The sequence below is a fragment of the Gymnogyps californianus genome, chromosome 7, assembly GCF_018139145.2.
Source record: "Gymnogyps californianus isolate 813 chromosome 7, ASM1813914v2, whole genome shotgun sequence".
NCBI lineage: Eukaryota > Metazoa > Chordata > Aves > Accipitriformes > Cathartidae > Gymnogyps > Gymnogyps californianus.
The window spans coordinates 39653502-39675049 of record NC_059477.1 but is presented as its reverse complement, the minus strand read 5'-3'; the positions used below and the strand labels follow the sequence as shown (position 1 = coordinate 39675049).

Here is a 21548-nt window from a genome sequence, read left to right as displayed (position 1 = left end):
ATGGCCCGCAGGATGATGAACTATGGGAACTTCAGCAGTTACAGCAGAGTAATTCTCATTGCACATCCTAGATGTAGTCCACTGGCACAGTTTTATCCCTGTGGTCCCCAAAAGGGCTGTCTGCATTGCTACGTCAGGAAAACACTGAGTTAGACAGCAGTCCGTGCTCAGAAAATGTATTTTGGAAGCCCCAGGTTAACAGTTATTTTAACTTTCAGTTTGTCACACCCTTTGCAGTATCTCTCTCGACAGTGAATGAAATTTTGATTACTGTTAAAGTCACTGACAAAACTCCCAGTGACTAGGAGCCAGAATGGAGTCAGAATTTCACCTTATATAATTTTAACTTTTCTCCTTTTGGATGATATCTACTTTTACTAAGTGGAATTACTGCTTTTGACTATGTTCAGTTTATAACCTCTTGCAGCCTTCAATTATAGCCCTTTTGTGCTACGGTAATCCAGTTGACAGCAAATAACTCAGCCCTGGATATGACAGGTTTACTTTCTGACTTAAAGCCCCAAAGTGGCAATTGGCTAGAATTTCAGCCTGGGATGCTGAACTGTAGACAACCTGCTCAGAAATGCATCTTTGCTGGTGAGTCTAGAGCTTCTAGTGAAAAACTTAGTTTCGCTGACGACACATTGGTTTTGTAGAGCGTCATGAATAAATTATTCAGTTTTGTGAGACAACCAGTAATTTTTGAAGTTGAAATCAGAGAATGTGGCAAAGAATTCCACGAAAGTCAGAGAACAAACTCTCACCAAAGTTTTCCTTTTCTGTGAGCTCCTATATATGTAATTAGTTCATAAATTGTTTTGTTTCAAGTCTTTTTAAGTAATGAAAACCTTTTTAATATTGGCCTATTAATTGTCCCCAATATAAAATCTCCATTTTTTTAACCTATTTTATCACCACCTTGTTGTTTAAAATGAAAGTCTTTTTGCAGTGGTCTGCCCAACGGAGATGATTTTATATGGGATCTGACCTCAACCAGGATTCCTACTCTTTCAGGTTCAGTTCTGAGCTCTCCACAAGCTACTATTGCAATATATATGCACTGCATTTATATCAGATTTGAAAGATGCTTTAACATGCCTCCCAGCATCACGATTGTTTCAGCCCTGATATCGAACATCAGTAGGATGAATGTATCTCTTAAATGCACTAGTGAGTATGTGCCATGAGTCTTTGATTGCTTTAAACTTATTTACATTTTACTTGCCCTTGAGCAATGAATTTACTATGTCAGCATTGTCTTTTCTACTTACACTTTGTCTGTCTTGTCCACTCACCTTAGCTTCACGTTTATTTTTTGTGCACGTGTATAGTCCATTGCGCTAAATGCACGAACTGCCTGGAGTGGAGGATTTTCCATATATTGTGTCTTTCTAAGATGCACCCTTTGTAGTACTGCAAGTTCTGCAGTATTTTCTAGCTTTAAAAGAGCTTTGAATTTTCTCATTAGTTCCTTTTTAAGTCAAATACCCCTTCACACATGTACGGGTCTTAGATGACTGCGGTCTAACTGCCGTAGACACTTTACAAAAGTCTTTATTCTCTATACAGGCAGCCCTACCTCTCTCAGTAGTTGTGTTTCTTTCATCTTTGAAGCTTCAAGTGACCAGACTTGCCAATATCTGCTTTTGTCTCACCCTGATCAAAATCCACAGTTAGAAAAACTGGAGAGAAAACATACATGAGTCACTTAGACCTCCTAAGCAAAATCATCTTTGACAGACATTGAAGGATTTAGGAACAACAGGTACCATCTTGCTCTTGATATCAGCGCATACTCATCAGTCTTGGGACAGCTCATTCAGTAAGCAGCTTCCAGGACATTAAATCTCTCAACCATTGCTTAACTAAAATGCCTCGATGCACCTACAGAGTTGCAGAGAAGCATTTCTGATAGTGCTTGCCTGCCAAATGGGTCTGTCCCTATAAGGCCTTGCTTGTTGATGTTATGTGTAGGCATGCTGTTCTTGGAGAGGAAGCTTAAATGCTTTGCATATGATTTTTTTCTTTGCCTTGAGCTCCAGAAGGCCACTGACACTGCACTGTCTGGCTCTCAGGTAAGACTAAATTCAGGACACTTTTTTGTAGGTGCTGTATGGATCTTCCCCTACAGCAGAAAATGTCTGACCTTAAGTGAATGGTTGTAAATGGATTTACAAGCTGAGAAAGTGCCTCTTTAGGAAGTAAATATTGTAGTTTCAGGATGTGAAGCTGTATAAACATAGTTTAATATGAAGAGTAATGGAAACCTGTTAGCATGTAGCCCAGAAATTTTAAGCAGTTCCTCACCATAGTGATCAGGTGGGATTCAAAACATATTCATCAAGATTTGAAATTTGCCCTGAGACAGAAATTTCGGGGCTGATACTGAGCCCATAGCAGCTGCAATGGGGTAGATGCTCTGAAGGAATGCAAAACTCATTCTTTTGATGACACTTTTATGAGACAGTTATCCAGATATGGAAACATATCTAGATTGTACTAGGAGGTGGTCTTACGTTGCCTGCTACTGCTACTGCCACAGCCCTACTGAAAACCCTCTCTGGACTGAAAGTTTGAATATGGACAAACAGATGTTCACAGTAAACTTTACTTAACTGGAAAACTTCCATATGCTATAGGGTTGTCCCATATACTATACGCTACCGGGGTCTCCAAGATTGCTGATAGTGTTTGGTGAAGGCCTGGACTTGGCAATGTGGATGGCAATGATGTGGGAAGTGGGAACAGTTTCAAGGCAGATGAAGTGCTATCCTGAGGTGGTTTGGTGAGGCTGAGTCTAGTGCTGACACAGAGAACGCGGTGCGAAAGGTTTGCGCTTCGTCCGTGAAGGTGCTAGGAGAGCTACAGGAGACAGATTGGTGGGATCTGTAAAAAATACAGAACTTTTCTCAATTCCCTTTTCTTGGCTCATCTCCATGGCAAGGAGTCTTCTTTCAGAAGACCACAGCAAAGCTCTGGAGAGGATGTGGCAATGCCGTCTAACGGTGGGGCTGAGATGGTTGCAGAAACCCTTGGCTTAGAAGAGGTAACCGGTTGCGTCTTGCGGACCAGGGGAGGAGGCAAGTTGTCGTACGCTTGGCTCGAGTTAGCTGCTCCACAGATTTATGATTTTACATTGCACCATAATGCGTAATGTATGAAAAGATAAATATTTTCCATTCAGCAACATCTTGCTGTATTTTCATCTAACTCCATAATTTTAATTATAAAGTGAACATAACCTGTATCAAATTATGATTTTGTTAACATATTGAATGAGGACAAGAAAAATAAATACCAGATTTTATACTGTACAGGCACATGAAGGTATAGTAAAAAAATCTGGTTTCCTTGACCACATTGTCATAATATGCATATATAACTGCTTATTGAATCCAGGCTGTGTAGACAACAGAAAGAACACTGGCTCCATACCATCACAATGCATGCCCACAACAAAGAGAAGGAAAGAACAGGCTCTTTCATTGTGTGTTTCTAAGTATTACCAACATAAGGGCTAAAAACATTACCTTTGTCTGAAGTGTATCTATATATCCATGCATAAGTTATTAACTGGGCTCCCTGAGCACAGTTGCTGAAAATATTAATATATTTAAATTATATTCTCGCTACTGCAAAACCAGTAGATCAGACAAATGTATTAAAATCTCTTCCGACAAAAGGAGTCATGTTATTTATAAAGTTCCTCCCCTCCCTTACTGGAACACAAACCTTCATTGTATATAATGTATGAGAACACAAGATGATCCTTAGATGTCAAAATGTGGCTTAAAGTTTGAATGTAATCATAAAACAGTGACTCTAATGCTTGCCATAAACAAATTGTCACTGGTATTATGTAACTTAGACTATTCACAAAGTATAAAAGATGGGAAGAATAAAAGGTGGCTGCCAAACACTATGGGCCAAATCCGAAGGTTGTGCCAAATTGCCTTAGCAGACTGGGAATTGCAAACCCAGCGTGGAATTCGGATTTGCACTCCTCGGTGCTCGGGCTGCTCCTATGGCTTAAATTAGAGCGCAATAAAAGCTATTTTTTTTTTTTTTTTTTTTTTTTTAGTTTGTCAGTTTAGACTGTAAGGCAGCAAAGCAGCAACCAGTGGCTTCTGCAGCCCCCCCGCTCGCTCTTTCTGGGAGATGGGAAAATGGGATAAAAGTTCCCTCATTGCCGCAGGACCCGTTTTTGTACGGAGTGGCTTTCTAGGATGCAAACAGGCATAGTCAGATTGCACCAGCAATGCAGCCTGAACAGGGAAGCACTGCTTTCGAATCTGGTGGTCTTGAATTTTTCATGTTATCCAGCGCGTAGGGTACCGCCTCATCGGGCTGAGACCCTGCTCTTCGCTCGGACTCCTTAGGAAAGCCAGCACAGCGGGTTAATGATGGAAGACCATACATCAAGGCAGAAGGCCTTGTCTGTGAACAACTAATCATTCATCGACACTTTTCTTTAGTTGGGGATTTAGGAGTAGTGTATATCTGATAATACGCGCCCTGCACAGATTGAAATTGCAGCTAATGGTTGTGTTAATGCCCTTTATCAGGGACAACAACCAAACTAGGTGGTTGTCCACCCCCTTCCCCCTGCCTTCCTTTTAAAAGTAAAATGACATTTTTTTCACAGCCTGAAAGAATTGTTCAAGCAGAGATACTGGTTTAACTCATTATGAATTATTAGTGGAAAAGTGGGTCTCAGAAGTATGTTACATCTGAAATATTTTTCGTCACTTGAACATGTGCCGTCCAGAACTGGCCCTATTCTACCAGTCACTGGGAACAAACACTTCACATTCACAGATGCTCCTAATTTGGTGTGGTTTGGAGTGTAATTTAGATCAAACGTATCCATGTAAATGAGTCCGGGTTTCTTAATTAGGTGCCTCTAAAGAAAAAACTTGGACCACATCAGTAGGTGTGGGTGTGGTGCCCACAGTACTGGAATCTTTCCTATAGATGAAGCTGAGTTTTGTTCAGGCATACTGTAGGTTTTTTCTTTCCCCCTTTTTTTTTTCCTTTTTTTTTTTCTAAAGCACAATAATAAATCTGCAGATGGCATAGACATAAAGACGCTACTTCAGAGGAGCTGTCTAAAACACTGTCTCTTTGGCAAATGCCTTAAAGTAGGTCATTCTGCTGTGATTTAGGTTTATATTTCATTGCCAGCTTTTTGTTCCCATTACAAGTAGGGTGCATTCCAGTCCACAGATTTGCTCTTTATTTTTTTTCAGATTGGTTTTTATTTACGAGAATTTGTAGATCTTCATAAGAAAATGGCCAATACCCTGTCAGAAGTACTAATCATGCACTTGACCACAAAAAGAGATGTATGAAGGTGATAACCTGCAAATGTTGGAATGTAAAATACCATTCTCTGGAAGCAAAAAATGTATTGATTCTCTTAACATGGTGATTGAAATGATTGTTGCATCTTTTGTGATGTGTGAAAAATGATTTGATCTAATGTCATTTCAGAAGTCTCACAGAGCAGGGCCATCCGTTGCCCTAGTTGTTCAGGTATTTGTTTTTTCTTTTTATATATTTGCCACTGAAAAACATGTATTTTATAGCTTATAAAATAAAATAGAAAATCATCAGCGTCTGTTTTCCCATCAAAGTGCTGGGGGGTTTACATGCCAAACTCCTACTAGCCTTAAGGAATTACCTGCATAAATTCCCTTTCAATCGATAGTAGAATAGATCCTATTGTGTTATATTAATTATTTTGCACAGCACACTGACATTTTGGCATTAAAGTCTTTTTTGTTTTGTTTTGTTTTTAAGTTCCAATGAATATCTTAAGAAACTTCGAGGCTATTATTTATTTTACAGCCTTATTCTGAGAAAAATCCCATATCTTTAGTCAGAAAAATGAAAAGCATTGCAATTTACCCTTTGATGTCCTGGTCCTGGACATTAGTGTGTTAGGGCCCAGTCTCCCAAAATAGAAAAAAAAAAAAAAAGGGGGTGGGTGGGGGAGACCTTTTGTAATGAATTGAGCATTCTTAATTTTCAGCAACAGAAAACATTCGAGTTGAAAAGAACGCTAACCCCAAGCAATATTAAGAGGTTACAAAATCACATAAATTAACTCCGCCAGTGATATTTTACTAAAGCTTGTGCGAGTGCAAACCAGAAGCAGGACTCTCACATGGTCTTGATTAACCGAAGAGTACTTAGCAGTAACCAGCCTTCCCCGAGACGTGCTGGCCATATGCACACGTACGCCCACAGCGCCGATATGCACATGGACAAGTCTTCAAAGGCGTGGGGGGCTCGGGGCGGGGGATTGGGAAGTAAGCGGAGAGTGGAAGTGAGAAGTGTTCGCTGTGTCATCGTAGGCAAGTGCCTTACCCTCCTCGTTCCTCACTTTCTCCATCTACACAACTAGGATAATAAAACTGACTGACCTGAAAAGGAAGTTAGGAGATTTAATTAATGTTTGAAAAGCTTTTGTGAGATCGTTTGATATTGAGTAATGTGGGATGAACAATAGGAGCTCTTTGAAACAGGGGCTCTATCTATCTGTATTTGTGTACTGTACCTAGCACAATGGTGCCGTACAACCACAGTCAACCGTATCATAAATATTTAAATTAAAACTATGTTAATTATTTTTATTGTTCTGCTATTTGCTGATACACCAGTACAGTACATTTTGAAGCTTGGTAGCATTGAAAAGTACCAAGTGTAATTATTTGGCTGACTGTTATGACAATCAGGGTTTATATTTTTAAATATGGCTGTGGAAATAGGAAGTATATGAAAACACAAGTAAAAATGTGGTTTTAATTACTTGTCATTCTTCTCATTAAAAACACTAAGCTGTAAGGTATTCTTTGGGGAAGAGGTGAACTTTGCAAACTCTCTTATTCTGCAAAAAGAAGGATTAGGCATGACTGTAAAAACCTCAGTAGCAGGTCACCCCTGCCCCAAAGTGAATAAAATAAAAATGCATAAAGGTGCTTCTGGAAGACTGGATTTCTTTTTTGCCTTTAATCCAAAATCTATTATTACTCCTGTCCTGTGCACACTTGTGCCTGGCGCACATTTTCTTGTGTCCACTAACTTACAAGGGGAGAGTTTAGTAGACCGATGTGTACTTAGCAGAGAGAAAATGGGGTTAACTCTTCTCCTTCCCCCAAAATGAGCCCCGGGAAGCTGTGGTAAATGGGACAAGCGTTGGCATTGCTCCAGCTCCTTTCTAAAACTCTTCTATAGCTGAAACAGAGAAAAGCACATGTGCAAGAGCATGTCTCGATATATATTTGCCCTTCTCAAGCTAGAAAGTGATTAATTCTTTTCATGTAAACCTTAAAATGCTATCAGGGATGCCTGAGTCTTTTATGTCCCTGGCTAGTCACCTACTCGCTCTTCTGGTACAAGAGGACGTTTCTCCTCCTCACGTTTCCAGTAGCTCCTCCCAAAGCTTTTGTAGGAATAAGGCTAAACTGTTCTCCCTGCTGCTGTCCCATGGCTGAAGAGCAAGAGCTGCTTGCTCATGAGTTGCCCGATGATAAAAAAAGGTCTTGATTCAGGAAATAATTTCAACAAATAGTCTTTCTTGTGCCTTCAGTTAAGGGCTTCTGTGCTTCTGCACATTCCTGAATCTGGGCATTGTTCCTGAAGGAAAATTTAAACGCCCATCCCACACTTTGGGTTGCAGGTCCCCCACAGGTTCTCTGAGGTTCCCCAAATAGCAATTTGTTGTGTAGTCCTTCCATTCTGCATATTTTTTTTTTTTAAATAACTTTTACTTTTTTTTCCTGCTTCTTTTTCTTAATAAAAAGCTTGTACAGTTCTTAATGTAATCTGTTCTTCTACTGTGTGAAAAAAGGGTTCTCCTGAGCCTAGATTTAATATGTAAGCCTACCCCAAACTGCTGACATGACGCATAGTTTAGTAAGTGAAAATCACATTCGCTACGTCTTTCCTCCACCAACTTTAAAAAAAAAAAAAAAAAGTTTGCAGACATCCCCTGCTTAGTATTATTAGATGCCATACTTTATTTTCTGATTTTGCCTCAGAATTCTGGGTACTGCTGCTGGACTTGTCATCACATTGTCGTCGTGTCCTGGTGTGCGGGCTACTGTGGGCTTCTGTCTATGCATGGCTGCTTTCTTTTTTTTTTTTTTTTTAAATCTTTAGTAGGTAGAAATAAGTCTATTTAGTCGCATGTAGTTTGCAAAAGCCTATGCTCTTCAGAATGCAGCTGCCACATGTTGCGAGGTTTGGGGGGAGTGTGTGTTTCGTTTGTCAGGGCTGGATGCTCTTCTCTGTTCATAGACCTATGAACATGGGGGAAGGTTATTTTTCAAAACAACTAAAGCATGAATAGCTATGGCTTTTGTTAGATAATATATTAATATTAGTGGGTTCGTCTTAGATAAAAAGTTCTGCTCTTGATGAGGAGCTTATTTCCAGTGAAATTGATACAAACATTTACTGGGAAGAATGAAGAATTTGGGCAGGGGGGAAGGCAATCAGAAAGAAAATCATCATGCTCTCTCTGAAAGGGCAGAAAGCCTGGATGACATCTGAAAATATCTTGCCGTTATATGTATGGTACGGGAAAAACGGTGCAAAATAAATGGAGTTTCTGGGATTCAAAGGTGAATCAAAAGGAATTGGCTTCTGCCCGGACAAGGCAGCCAGATAGGCCACAGTAACAGATCCACGTGATAAACCAAGAGGCAACTGCAGAGCTCCCCAGACAACTTGCCTGAAGTGCCTGCCAAGGAGGCAGATGCTGCTGCTGGAAGAATATCTTCCACAGTTGGGCATCTGGGTTCAGTGCTTTCGACGTAAGGGAGAGGGATGGTAGCGTCAGGCTGGCCCCTGTCTTCCCATTTAATTATTTCAACATCCATTTCATACTTTTGTAAATAACATGTATTATCCTGCCTTTGTGCGGGAAAACAAGAAGCAAGCAGAGAGGGTTTGTCTGTAATATATCCCTTCACAGGGGTGTCTACATGGATGGGTAAAGACAGACTCAAGCTTGGCTGCCCTGTGCTCCAGCCTGGTCAGATGTGAGACAGCTCGGGTCTGGGAGTCGCAGAGCTGCCTTGTGGTGGCACGGAGCTCAACCTAATAAGCAGAGCAGGCTGAGATTCATTAATTTAACATTAATAAGCACAGCTTATTAGCTCAGGCACAGTGCTGTATAATGCAGGCAGACAGCTTCTGGAGCAGAGCTGCGTCCGCCCTCGCCAGCTCAGAGCGTGGTGCAGAGGACCCAGCCAGGGTGCTCCTCTCCCCTACTGCATTTTGCATTAGGGAGGAAAGAGTATTTTGCGGTCGCTGGAGAAGCTTCTGTGCAAACAAAAAAAACCCTCCAGGTTTTTAGATGGTATTGCTGGCTTATGCTGAGTCTTTAAGTCATTTAAGCTTCTTGTGCCTCGGTTTCCCAATGGGTGTGTAATAGCTACGTCAAGATGCTGCTGTGAAAGCAGGTTAGGTACTGATCATAAAATACTGCGGGATCCTTAAAGAGCGAAATGCTCCTTCTGCCTCACTTGAATTATAGTTTGGTGAGTAAATTGCTGGGTACAAATAATGATTTATCAGATAGGGATTGGTTGCTCTCAGTTCATGTTTGTGTGGAGAGCCAATACAAGGTTTCTGCATCATTTGATGTCCTGTGTATGCCTGCAAAATAGGGCCAGCAAGGTATATCAGTTTTATCTGGTACCTGTGATTAGCTCGCTCTGTTTGGAATAAAATTCACGTGTAGATAAGCAACAGGAAAGAGTGAAGTCCTGGGAACTGTTTTCACAAATGTATGGGACAGCAGTATATGGGCTATATATAGCAAGTAAATATTCTCTAAACATATTCAAGTAGAACAGGTTGTTTTCTGTAGCCCTTTATTTGGGAAAATCCCTACTCAGGTTGGGTTTTGTTATTTCTTTCACGTGTAAAGTATATTTGTTTGATTTGCTCATCTTCAGGAAGAAGTATGAATAACCTAATAGTAGTTGTCTTCAATTATTTTCAGTATAAGTCCTAATAAAACAATTTCTTATGGTAAGACTGACAAGAGCTATGTGATATGTCTGTTCAGCCCCTTATTTTGTCTCTTCTGCTTATGAGTAGAATAAATTTCATGCAAAGATGAACAGGGGACATTGGTGAGTTGTTTTTTTTCCCATCAAATGCAAAAAACTTAAAAGGACAGGTACGGCAACCCCAAGCTTTGCTTTTAATCCCCCTCCTGTGGGCTTCATACGCTGCACTGTGACTTCTTGCAACTTCAGAAGGCTTGGTTTAAGAAAGATATATGGCACTGGTGTTAATCCCTGCTGCCAGGCCTTTCTCGCAGACTCTCTCATCAGCTGCTTTGTCTCGGTTTCTAAAGGAGGACCCTTCTGAAGTGCATTTCGCATTGTTATTTGTGCTTGATCTGGACCTACTCCTGCAGACTGGATCGCTGCAGAATGAAACCATAGTGCAGCCTCGCTGCTGTCAGTGATTTAGGATAAGCGTAGCTTTCTGGGCGAAGGTTGGATCCTCGTGCTGAGCTCCTGTGTGTCAGTGAGACATATGCTCTCATGTGCTGTACAGAAGTCACAGACTTACACAGTCCCATGGCCCAGGTCTGCATAGCCTGTTCTCCTATTTGTCTGACAGAGAAGACAGAAAGGGGTAGGAGAAAGAGGAGAATGCCACAGAAACAGCATAACTGCGGTCCTTCAGCTTCTCCCCATCAGAAAGCCCTTGAAGCCCAGTTCAACGTTGGCCAAGAACAGCCATCTCCACCAGCAAATACAGAAATTGCAGTAATATGCCTCAAATTAAACCAGTTTTCTTATTTTTTTCAACTAATCGGAAACTTTTTACACTGAGAAAACCCTGTGATTGAAGAGGATGGTGCAAGGTGCAAGTCAGCGGTGAGGTTGGCACATCATGCACGTTGGCACCCCTCGTCTGAAGAGTATCCCTAAAAGTGATATAATGCTACATTTTGTAACCTCTGCAAACTAGTCTTGTTTACTAGGTTGATTTAAACAAACACACATTGCCTATATTTACATGATATAAACACCATGTCATTACTAAAAATGTATGTATGCTTCTTTATTCTCATTTACGGAGCCATGAGGCCATTTAGACTGACCCCTGTCTTTCGCATTGACAAGTTCAAGAGAACATACCAGTTTTTATCTGTTTTTTTGTGTGTTTTCAGTGTCTATTCTACTGCTGCTTCCATATCAATGGAGCAAAGTTATGGAATAACCCTATGCTTCCCTGAGGAAGTGCTTGTGTGGCAGAGAAGGCTGACCTTCTTCAGAGAGACTCAGATGCTCCCATAACGCTCAGACCCCTAAATCGCTCAAATATCACATCTTCCTGCCTTCCATCAGTCCACTATATTGCGACGGTATACCTCTAGCTTCACCATGCTTTCTGCAGCGACAACTAGGTAAGAGCATGTGCTTATTTAGGTCGTACTATATCTACAGAGTTCTAGTCAAGCCCAGTATTGCGTACATACGCACTACAAAGTATTGGTATTTTATTGCCTGTATTTTAGTGTGGTTTTTTTTCCTTTTATTTTCTTTTCTCCAAAAACCACCAATCCTGGTCCAGTTTTGCCAGTTATTCTACACATACACAGCAGGAAACAATTGCTGTCCCAAACAGATTATGCTCTAAAAAACCAAGGCAGACAAAGGAAGTATTATCATCATTTTGTAAACAAGGAACCGAGGCACAGAGAGATTAAGTGATTTACCCAAGGTCACCCAGAACATCCGGTCAAAGCCAAGAACTGAACCCACGTCTCCTGAGTCTCAATCAAGTGATTTAACTATGAGATCAAAGACTTATTGTCTATACCTGATATCTCTCCCCAAAGACATGGTAACAAAACTTTCTTCAGGTTAGGATCAATGCCACATATGGTGCTGTAAATTTTGTATATGGCATATCTGTGCTGACAGCGTGTACCCACTTCTTGCACTCAGGTTCTTCCCAGGAAATAATTTCCCTTATTATTCTTCCATTGACAGTAATAAATTATCATCCTTCTCTAGATAACCCTCTGAAGGAGAGAATGTGTGCACACAGTACATCAGATGAATACATAGAAAACTGTTTTTCTGCAAGGCCAAACTCAGTCATTTTATGGACTGTTTAAAATCCTTCCACGCTTAATGAAATGGGGACATTCCCACGGCTGTATGGACTTCATTTTGCAGTTTCAACTGGAAGCTGCAAAACAAGATAAAGGATCTACATCTCTTATATGTATATGCCAGGAGAATGCAGCAGAAATGATCAGTATAAAGGCGTCATTCATTGTAAACTCAGAGTAGTTTTTTATTTGGAGTCTTCATTACTCACTCACTGGGGTCATTATATCATTTCTGGGATGAAATACTCTTCTGTGCACAGGGCCTCCATGGGGCCCTAGGTCCTACTTAGTCCCTTCAATTTTAAGGGTAGTTTGGCTGAAAAGTGACTATGCAAAATGGCACCCGTTAGTCCCAACAGCAGGACAGCCATGAAGGGAGGAACAGGATCCTGCCCTTCAGGTACCTCTGTCTTGAGGTCTGCCACTTCTGCCCAGTCATTCTGCAAGTCAAACAGCTGCAGGTTGGTTTCCAAGTAAGCGTGTGGTCTATGTACATTTTTACTCTTAATGCCACAAAACACGAGAAGAAAACCCAAGGTGAACATGAGATCCTGGGTTGATTTTGTGGGCTGACATCTCTTGCATATAGAGCTCAAGGAGTGCGGAAACCACAAAGGAATGATAAGGTGGAGCCTCACAGTGTCATTTTTCTGCCTCTGTGGTATCTCAGCAACATTAGGAGAGCAGAGGTGCACTTCCAGATCTCTCCTCAGTGTTTCTTAGATGTTCTGTGTTGTCACAAGCTTCCTCGTGAGGTACAAGATCTCATAATGTATTTTCTTGGGTGAGGTTATTGCTATCATTGCGTGCCTTGATAAAGGAGTTTGAATGGCAGGGATCTTGATGGTGAAAATGTGGTGATCAAAAGGTCTATTATTGGAGAAAGTCAAACCAAACTGGACAAATGCAATACTGGAACATGTTACATTTGCCCAATTCAGTATACCTGTAGCATAACAATCCTCATGTGTCTGACTGCATCAAAGGAAACAGAACTGTTCTGTTTTCTAGTAGAGGAAAAAATCATGCATTTGCTTAGACATACTGATTTGTTGAGCTGGAATAAGATATACATAAATAATATATAATATTAATATAAATAAGATATACATATACCATAAATCATGCTTAGTTTTACCAAAGACTGTAATTATCTTTGGTATTTTGGATGACATTTCCAATAGGATTTGGACATCACACACCAATTCCTTTTCAAAATATCGATCTGTTAGTACCACAGTTCTACTTACTTCTTCAGATGTTCAAAAAGGATTTTCATTGTGTCATAGTTTGGTCTGGGGAGCTTTTTTACCAGGCTCCTTATGGCTTTGATGCGAGTGGCGTTGTCCTGGATTTCTAAGGGGAGCAAAAAAAAGAGAAAATAACCACTTGAGTGCCATATTAGGACATTATTTTGCCCAGTACTGTATCTGGTACCTTAACAAGAAAAGCCATCATTAATATATGCTTAAAAACAGAATATATCATACCTTCTGTCACCTTAATAGAGAACAAGAGTAGTTTACAAGGATTAAAATTCTCTCTTAATCTTAAGGAAGCATTTTCTGGTTCACAGAATTATATTCTTATGCTTTTCATTTATTTTATTAGACTGTTATCCTAAGCTAAAATACCTCCAAGTAGTAAGGGACCCACATCTTTAGTGGAATTCCACTTTGGAATTACATTTGTCCAATGGTGCAGCTTCTGTGACGGCTGCACTTCCCAGGTAGTCCTTGTTGTCCTTTTTTTCTCATCATAAATAAATCAGCTATATTTATGAATCTCTATCCTTAACATTACACCTCGTCATGTTTGCAAATATAAAATGATTTTCAATTCTTTTCAGTTGTGCTTTCTGGTGATCAATTATTTTGAACAACTATTCCATTGTAGCTATTTTCTCATACCTGTAGCATCTCACAACTGTAATTTCTGCAGGAAACAATTTGTATTTCAAAGTTATGATGAGTAATAAACAATGTAGTGCTAAGGGCTTTAATCTCTCTTTTGAGGTGATAAGAACATTGCTATCTTTCTGTTAAAATATACCTTCCTGTTTTAGCATGATTCATCGTTTTGTGGGAAAGGTTTGACTGATACTTTCATCGATTTGTATAAGATGTTGCAACTAAAGCAAAGTCATGTACAACTGTGATTTCGTTTAGGAACAGATTAGATAAGGTGCCAGTAGGTCTGATGTAGGGAAAACATCTTGCATGTTATGTGCCCTAGATAACCTGAGAATACTTTTCTGATCTTATCCTCTATGATTTAATTATCACCTATTATTCTTCATATATTTTCCTTTTTAATATTCATATTACCCTAACACCCAGAGATCTCAACCAGGATTGAATCCCAGTTGCAGTAGGTGCTGCATAAGCACACATGGTGATTAGCACCTTGATTCAAAGATTTGACCAAAAAAAAGTTTCAAGCAAAAATTTCCTGCGATTGAACTGAATTTAAAAATTAAAATTACTAGGATAATATTCCTTCCTCAGCAAGTATTCCTAATTCCTGTTAAGATTAATACTTCATACACACAGATATAGGTCTATATATCTATATAATTTATAATTTGAACATTTACGTAGATATGAAAGACAAGAGTTCAAAGTAGTTAATGCATAGGTATTATTTTCCAGCAAAAAATCTCCAAACTTTCACAGGGATTTATTCTATAGGAAGTCACACAATTGACAATAGTGATAATGAAGTTACACACAAATGAAGAATAAACTTTCTGTGTATTTCACTCTTGTTCTGGTTTGACCTATACAGAACCTTAACTTCTGAACAGCACAAACTCCCCCCGTCTTGCAACCCAGTCATCCCTTCATGTTTTCTGCCACAAGCCATTAGTACTGTTTATTTTTGTCCCATGGACGATCCATCGAGTGGAAATATGACTGAAGGTACAAACGAAAATTATATGAAATTTGCAGAAGTGAATTTATTCTAGGAAGGGGGTACAAATTTTGCGGGCTTTTTATTTTTGCTGCTTGGTGTGCGTACATGCTATGATCTTACTAGATAAGCTATATTTAGATTGGGGCTGCCCTGGCTGTACTGCAACTTCTCAAAGAAAGCTTCTCAACTAGTTTATTTTTTAATTCTGTTTTCTCCTGAGAATTCAATGGACTTGAGCAGAACTGAAACACTGAGGTAGGGAAAGACTCAATGGAAGGAAAGGCTCACTGTTTGTCCATTGCAGAATATTTGCAAGGAAATGTCATACGGTAAAACTTTATCGTGTTCTCTTGAAGGAAGTGTCTCTGCTCTGTGTTGATTAACACAGACACCAGCTTGGTAACCACCTTCCCTACAGAAACAGCTACATTACAGAGGCTGTGCTTCCTTATAAGGTGTATTTGTAAAAGAAATAAACTAAAAAGAGCAGTATTAATTTACAAAGAAATTATTTATTGAGACAATGGCAAGGGTAGAAGGCTTTGTTTTAGGGTTTACTGTACCAAAGTCATCAGTACTGACATACAGGAGAAGAGATCTTTAGGTAGGTACTAAAGCACAAAACTCGTAGAAATCTTACATAAAATTATTTTGTGAATCGGTCTATTTGTTAATTGTTAGTCTATTGTAAAAGAAGAAAAAACAGGCAACATGTGGTAACTTTAGTCAGCATTTCTGAACTGGGAATGATAAACACCTCTGCCTGGCTCTGGCATTTATCAGTACTGAGATATTATTACCACATAGAGTCACAGCATGGTTACTGTTATCATCAAAAAAAAAGAGCCAGCTAATCTTAATGGTTTGTAAAGCCGTTACCTGCACTGGTCTGACATTTATCATGATCATTTTACCACGAGTCCTACATTGCAAAGGTATTTTATCTGGAAGGGACATCACTATGAATTATTATTTGCAGCTAGGTAGAAAATTGTATGTTGTAGATACCTTTTCTCATTATAAATCACAGTCACATTTCACCATTTCCCACACAAAGCTGCTGAGCCCAGGCTTTTTGCCATAACACTTAGTCTCGCTCCCTTTTATAGTTCCGTGAAAATATTGGGTACTCTTTCATTAAAATGGTTGATATTGGTGGTTTTTTAAATGCTATATACACGCTTGATTTTTCTCTAGTATAAAAGAATTTGTTTTTCCACTTGAGAAGCTGAAGAGCATAAGCTGTTCATTTTTTTTATTAAAGCTTACTCTTGCTTCAGTTTTTGTGGCTGGGCTTGTCTTTACTCTTGACCTTGTTGATGGAATATTTAACAGATCAGATGCAAGATCTTATGTTTCATTTGCAATACCTATGTATTTGCTTGCTTTCTGTAAAGCCTTGAGTTCCACTTTCCTTGAATTTTTCCCCTTTCAGATTCCTAAGTAGAAAGATTTTTTAATTGAATATTTTTTTGAGGTTTTCTCTTTACCATGCTCAGATGGAGGGAGGAAATCCTTAAACATGGGTTTGTATAAATAGCTGTGGAGAAGGTACCCCCTCCTTGTGCTGTATTATGAAGCCTAGCAGTACAGGGTGCAAAGGAAGGAAAACACTCTGAACAGCTGTTAAATTCTCCAGCTAAGTCTAGAAAATGAAGCAGACCAGTTTTGATAAAATGAAACGATATTATTTTTCATTACACTTTTTTCATTGTGAAAATTGGTAAAAATCTGGGGAAAAGATTCCCATTTTGGAAAGTTAGACTCTCTTTTCCCTGTGAAGATTTCTGAAGGAAAAGAGTCGTCATAATCACATGTATCAAATAAAGAATGAGAGGACGGTTAATCCTTTTTGCATTTTTCGGGCAAAATATGGAAGATGTAGGTGATAATTTCAGCAGATCAGGATACTCTGAAGTGAATTGCAGATGGTTTTCCATGTAATATTTTCACAGAACGTATATTTAGAATTTGGATTACTGTCTTTAAAAATAGGGCTGGCTCCCTTTAACGGAGCAAAACTGTGGAGATGCTCTCTTGTTTATATTTAAATGAAGAATACATGGGAAAAAAAATTAATACTATATAAGCTCTTTTGTAAATGAGCTTTGGATAAACATTTGAGCACAGAGGAAAACATGATGTGTCTGAAACATTAACAGTGGCTGGGTAAAAATGAATGAAGAAAGTAACCTTTAGCACTCGTGTCCATAAAGAATACTTAAGCAAATCCCACCGAATCTTTCTTTTAATCATTAATTTTAAATGGACATAGATGTTTACAACAAGCCACTTTGTTTCAGAACAGGAAGTCCAAGGTTTATCTCCAATAACTCACGTTTGCTAGGAAGGGATGTATGTCTCTAACCTGACATGCATTCATTATTTTGTAAGGTACTGGAGTCTGACCCGTGACCCTCCTCAGACCTGCTGCATTATTCATGTCTGACTTACTTTGTGTAGTTTTACTATAGCACCCATTTCCCTTTACCAGGCATTTCAGTGGCTTGTACATGTTTAATGTTAAATGGCATTTATGGCTCACGTTAATGCCTAATTTTATCACGAGCCATGGTTTCTTTTTATGCTCTCGAGCCTCACAGCTGAACTGCTGAAAAAACCAGTGATTTATGATTCTGCATAAAATATCAAACTATTGATCTGCCACCTAATCTATGTTTTGTTGTTGTTGTTTTTTTAGGCATGGTTTTCTCTGATTTTCTTGCATGGCTCTTCTCACCTTGTTTTGTTTTTTTGGATAAGATTTCTGCAGTGGTTAAAACGTCACACACTGTTGCTACAGCAAAATCTGTCTGCCAAGAGTTTTTCCAACAATTCGTGACTGATTCAGCTGCTGAGAGAAAGACAGGTCTTGTCTGGGGCTTTTTTGGTTTGTTTATTTCATTATTATTTTTTTTTTTTTAATCGGAACTGAGTGGTTTAGGTGGATTTTCGAGTGCTAATGAAATTGTGAGACTTATGGTGCTGGCTACAGCCAGCCGTAGTGTGGGCAGACGCTCTGTGAGCTTCCCCACTGTGCTGCTGTGCAAGCATCCCCGCTGTTATGTTTGCTATAGTTTTAATGTCTGTGAAAAATTCCTGATGCAACTAAATTATGTTCTGCCCTCTTGTTTGTATAAATAAACACCCAACTTAGCCAATTCATCTCGCTCTTGCCCATTTTAGAAGCTTGCCCTGTCACACAATGCTTAACCCCAGTCCTTGATAGCTTTGGTGTTATCAGGGAATGAAAACTTGCTTAAAAGAGTGAGCTGTTGGCTTGATTTTTTTTTCAGAGACGTCAACTGCCCCAAACTCTGCTTTTATTTGGTAAGTCTTCAAATTCTGGAAGTCATACTGGCTAAAATACATAGATTTTTATGTATAAATATATAGATAAATTAGTCGTATCACTTTAATGTCAGGATATTTTAATGTTACTGTATGCAACATAAAAGTCCCAATTTTAATCACTTGCAGTACACTATGGCAATCGTCTTGTGCAGATACCTTGTAAAATATTTGCTTGTTTTAAAAAAAAATCTATAAGAAGCGTTCAAACTAACTAATGTTTGCTATAAGGAAAATAACCAATTTGTGATCTGAATTGATTTTACTTTTTATTCATGCCTCAGAAATAGATGTTGCAAAAGAAAATGAGAATTGTGTGAAACCTCTCTATATGGGCAATTGATAAATTCATCCTATGTGATATAAAGTAGAGTTTGCAATGAATATTCATACAACTTTTGCGATCCATTAGCAAGACTCAAGACAAGGAGTTCGCAACTCAGTCCCATTTAACAAAAATGTATGTGGAATTAATGGGAAAAAACAGCACTTACAAAAGTTAAACTTTAATGTATCAAACTCCAGGTGCCGGAGTTTGAGGGAAATAACCAATAATAGTCATTTTTTACATATTTGATGGGACTGATTATGCAATGTGCAACTCTAAATGGCTTATAGCACATTGTAGCATGGTTCCATCCCATTGGCTACAGTAGGGTGCAGGCAGATGGATGACAGTGACAAGGAGAGAAGTGCTTTTGCTTAGCCGTGCGTTAAGATGCCATCCAGAAGCTCTGTGCACTGCAGACACTTCATTAGGATGCCAGGATAATGGTAAACTACCACTCAGAGTGACACCCCATTTCCTGCTTACTGAGCTCTCCAACCTCGGCAGATGTCAACAATCTCACAGTGCTACAGAGCAGACCTAACTTTCCAGGCACTTTGACTCCAATTTTTTTCCCTTAACAGTGCCATACATTACATGCAATATGTAACAGCAAGTACCAAACACAAAACAAAATTTGCTGCCCTAATTATAACAAAGCAGCATCTGACTTAGGTACTGCATGCCCAGCGTACATACAACCAGTTAGGCAGCATAAAAGAGGAATGATCTTTGTCAGTCAATTTTGGGGGTTAATTAGAGTTAGGACTTTGATAGCTAATGGATAGTCTGATCCCGACTGAAATGATTGTGCTTCACTGCTAACTTCTACCAAGTGTCGGAAAAATATGCTGAGCTCTTTCCCGGTATTTCATACACTGTTACAGCCTTGTGCGGGGTTTTCTGCACAGAAAGAGCAGACTTGAGCATCTGGACGGTGTGATATTTTCTCTACAAATGCACAACTCGAGGCCGTAACGCACCTCCCCAACAGCAGTTAAAGCCAGCAGAGAGACTGCGCTACGATGCTTGACCTGCACTCCTTTCCAGAGAAACACAAATAGCTGCTCACACTTTCAAAAATCATCTTCAGATGCAGAAACGGTATCCATAAGGTCACTATTTCGAATTTAATTTAATTTCTTGAACCTATCCGTGTGTGATTAAGTATGTTTTTGAAATCAGGAATTTTGTTCATTCTATATATAGGTTTTTTCCCCCACTCTTTTTTGGCCAAAGCGGTGGCTCAGCAGTAGTGCTCTACCCTACGCAGCGGTGGCCCATCGCTACTTGTTTTTGTTGTGTGAAGTGGTGGAAGCATGACGAGACATCACTGCCAGCTCCTGAAACCCCTGCTCCCCTCTACTTCACAGCCTCCTCTTGCCCCCACTGCTCGTGCCGAGGATGGGCTTCCATTGGCATCCCTCTGGTCCGCACCCATGTTCTCCAAACTGCCATGTCGGTTGAGGACCTGGGGATGGACGGCGATTTGGGAGAGAGAAAACCTGCGGCAGGGTGGAAGGATGCATGGGGACGAGGTGGCAAAGCATTTCTCAGATTTCACCTTACATGGAAATCAGGATGCTGAATAGGAACTGTCCCAGAACAATCACAAAGTCGGGGCTGTATTCTGCCACATTTATTCAGCTGTTGTCTGTTTTCCCTGGGGCAAAATTCCCACCAAAGGTCTCAAATGCGCTCTGACTTCACCCACTGCGAACGCTGCCCTCGGCATTGCCGTTGAGAGGTGGGATCGGGCCCCTTGTCGGTACGCCGGGAGAGATCCCGGGAAGAGTGAAAACTGGAGATATGTTTTAGGTGGTTAAGCAGTAAATTTATATGCTTAAAAAGCGACTTTTAAAATATGCTGGAAATAATTTTTTGCATATTCATTCTGGTATTTTTGCTCTGCTCTGCCTAACCTTTAGTATATTAACCTCCAGCAAAAGAAGGAAGCAAGGAAGTTCATTTCTCAGATGACCCATATGAAGGGGTTAAAAGGATTCCATATTTTTAGTAATCAAAGAAAAGCATACATTTTATTCTTCCTTTTTTTTTTCCCCCTTCTAACATTAAAAAAAAAAGTAAACAGCATCTCCCCAAGGGAGATTTAGATTTGAAGACTGTTCATTATATCATTTGAATAAGACTAGACCTGGCCTTTTGACTTTGAACCACTACCAAATTTCAGGCTGTGAGGAAATTGTTCTACATTTCCTGACAAATTGAGTTAAGCAGACATTAAGTGGGCTTTAAGAAAACAAATGGCCATCTTTATCACAGGTGGACACTGATGGCTTAATGGGGCCTGGGCTGATTGTATCACTTCTAATGGCTTGACGGGAAGCATTAGGGTTTTTGCATAAAGAACTGGCATTGCGAACCCTGCTAACACAGACCTGTCAAGCGTTCTGTATCCCTTTGTGCATGGAAGCAGATGTTTGTATGTATACTATGAACTGGCATTAGAGCAAGCGACAGATGCCTGTATGAATGCCAGGTTTGTGAATTTTTACAGCAGGAGCATGTTCTGAGGAAGTGCAGCCCTGCCCTCTATCATAGGTAATTCCCAGTGGAACTTGCTAAATCCCAGCTATGTTTTCATTATTTGGTTTTCCTAGCAACTGGATGAATGTGTCTGTCCTGAAAATGCGAGAGATGAGAACGCTACCAAATTCTTACAAATTCGCAGTATCGAGGCTGGTTTGAAGTTATTATTTTCTGCAATTTCCTTTTGCACCATGTAATCTAAACCAACCTTCCTCAGAGGGGAAAGTGGTATTATAGCTATATAAT

The 21548-nt window shown here is 39.6% G+C and overlaps 1 protein-coding gene across 1 annotated transcript in view; it reads right to left on the bottom strand.

The window, feature by feature from the left end:
- Positions 1-21548, bottom strand: part of ARHGAP15 (Rho GTPase activating protein 15) — a 312415-nt gene that overhangs the window by 9739 nt on the left and 281128 nt on the right. The window contains exon 12 of the mRNA XM_050899944.1: positions 13408-13513. Within this exon, the coding sequence (XP_050755901.1) occupies positions 13408-13513 (106 nt within the window). The remainder of the gene's footprint in view (positions 1-13407; positions 13514-21548) is intronic.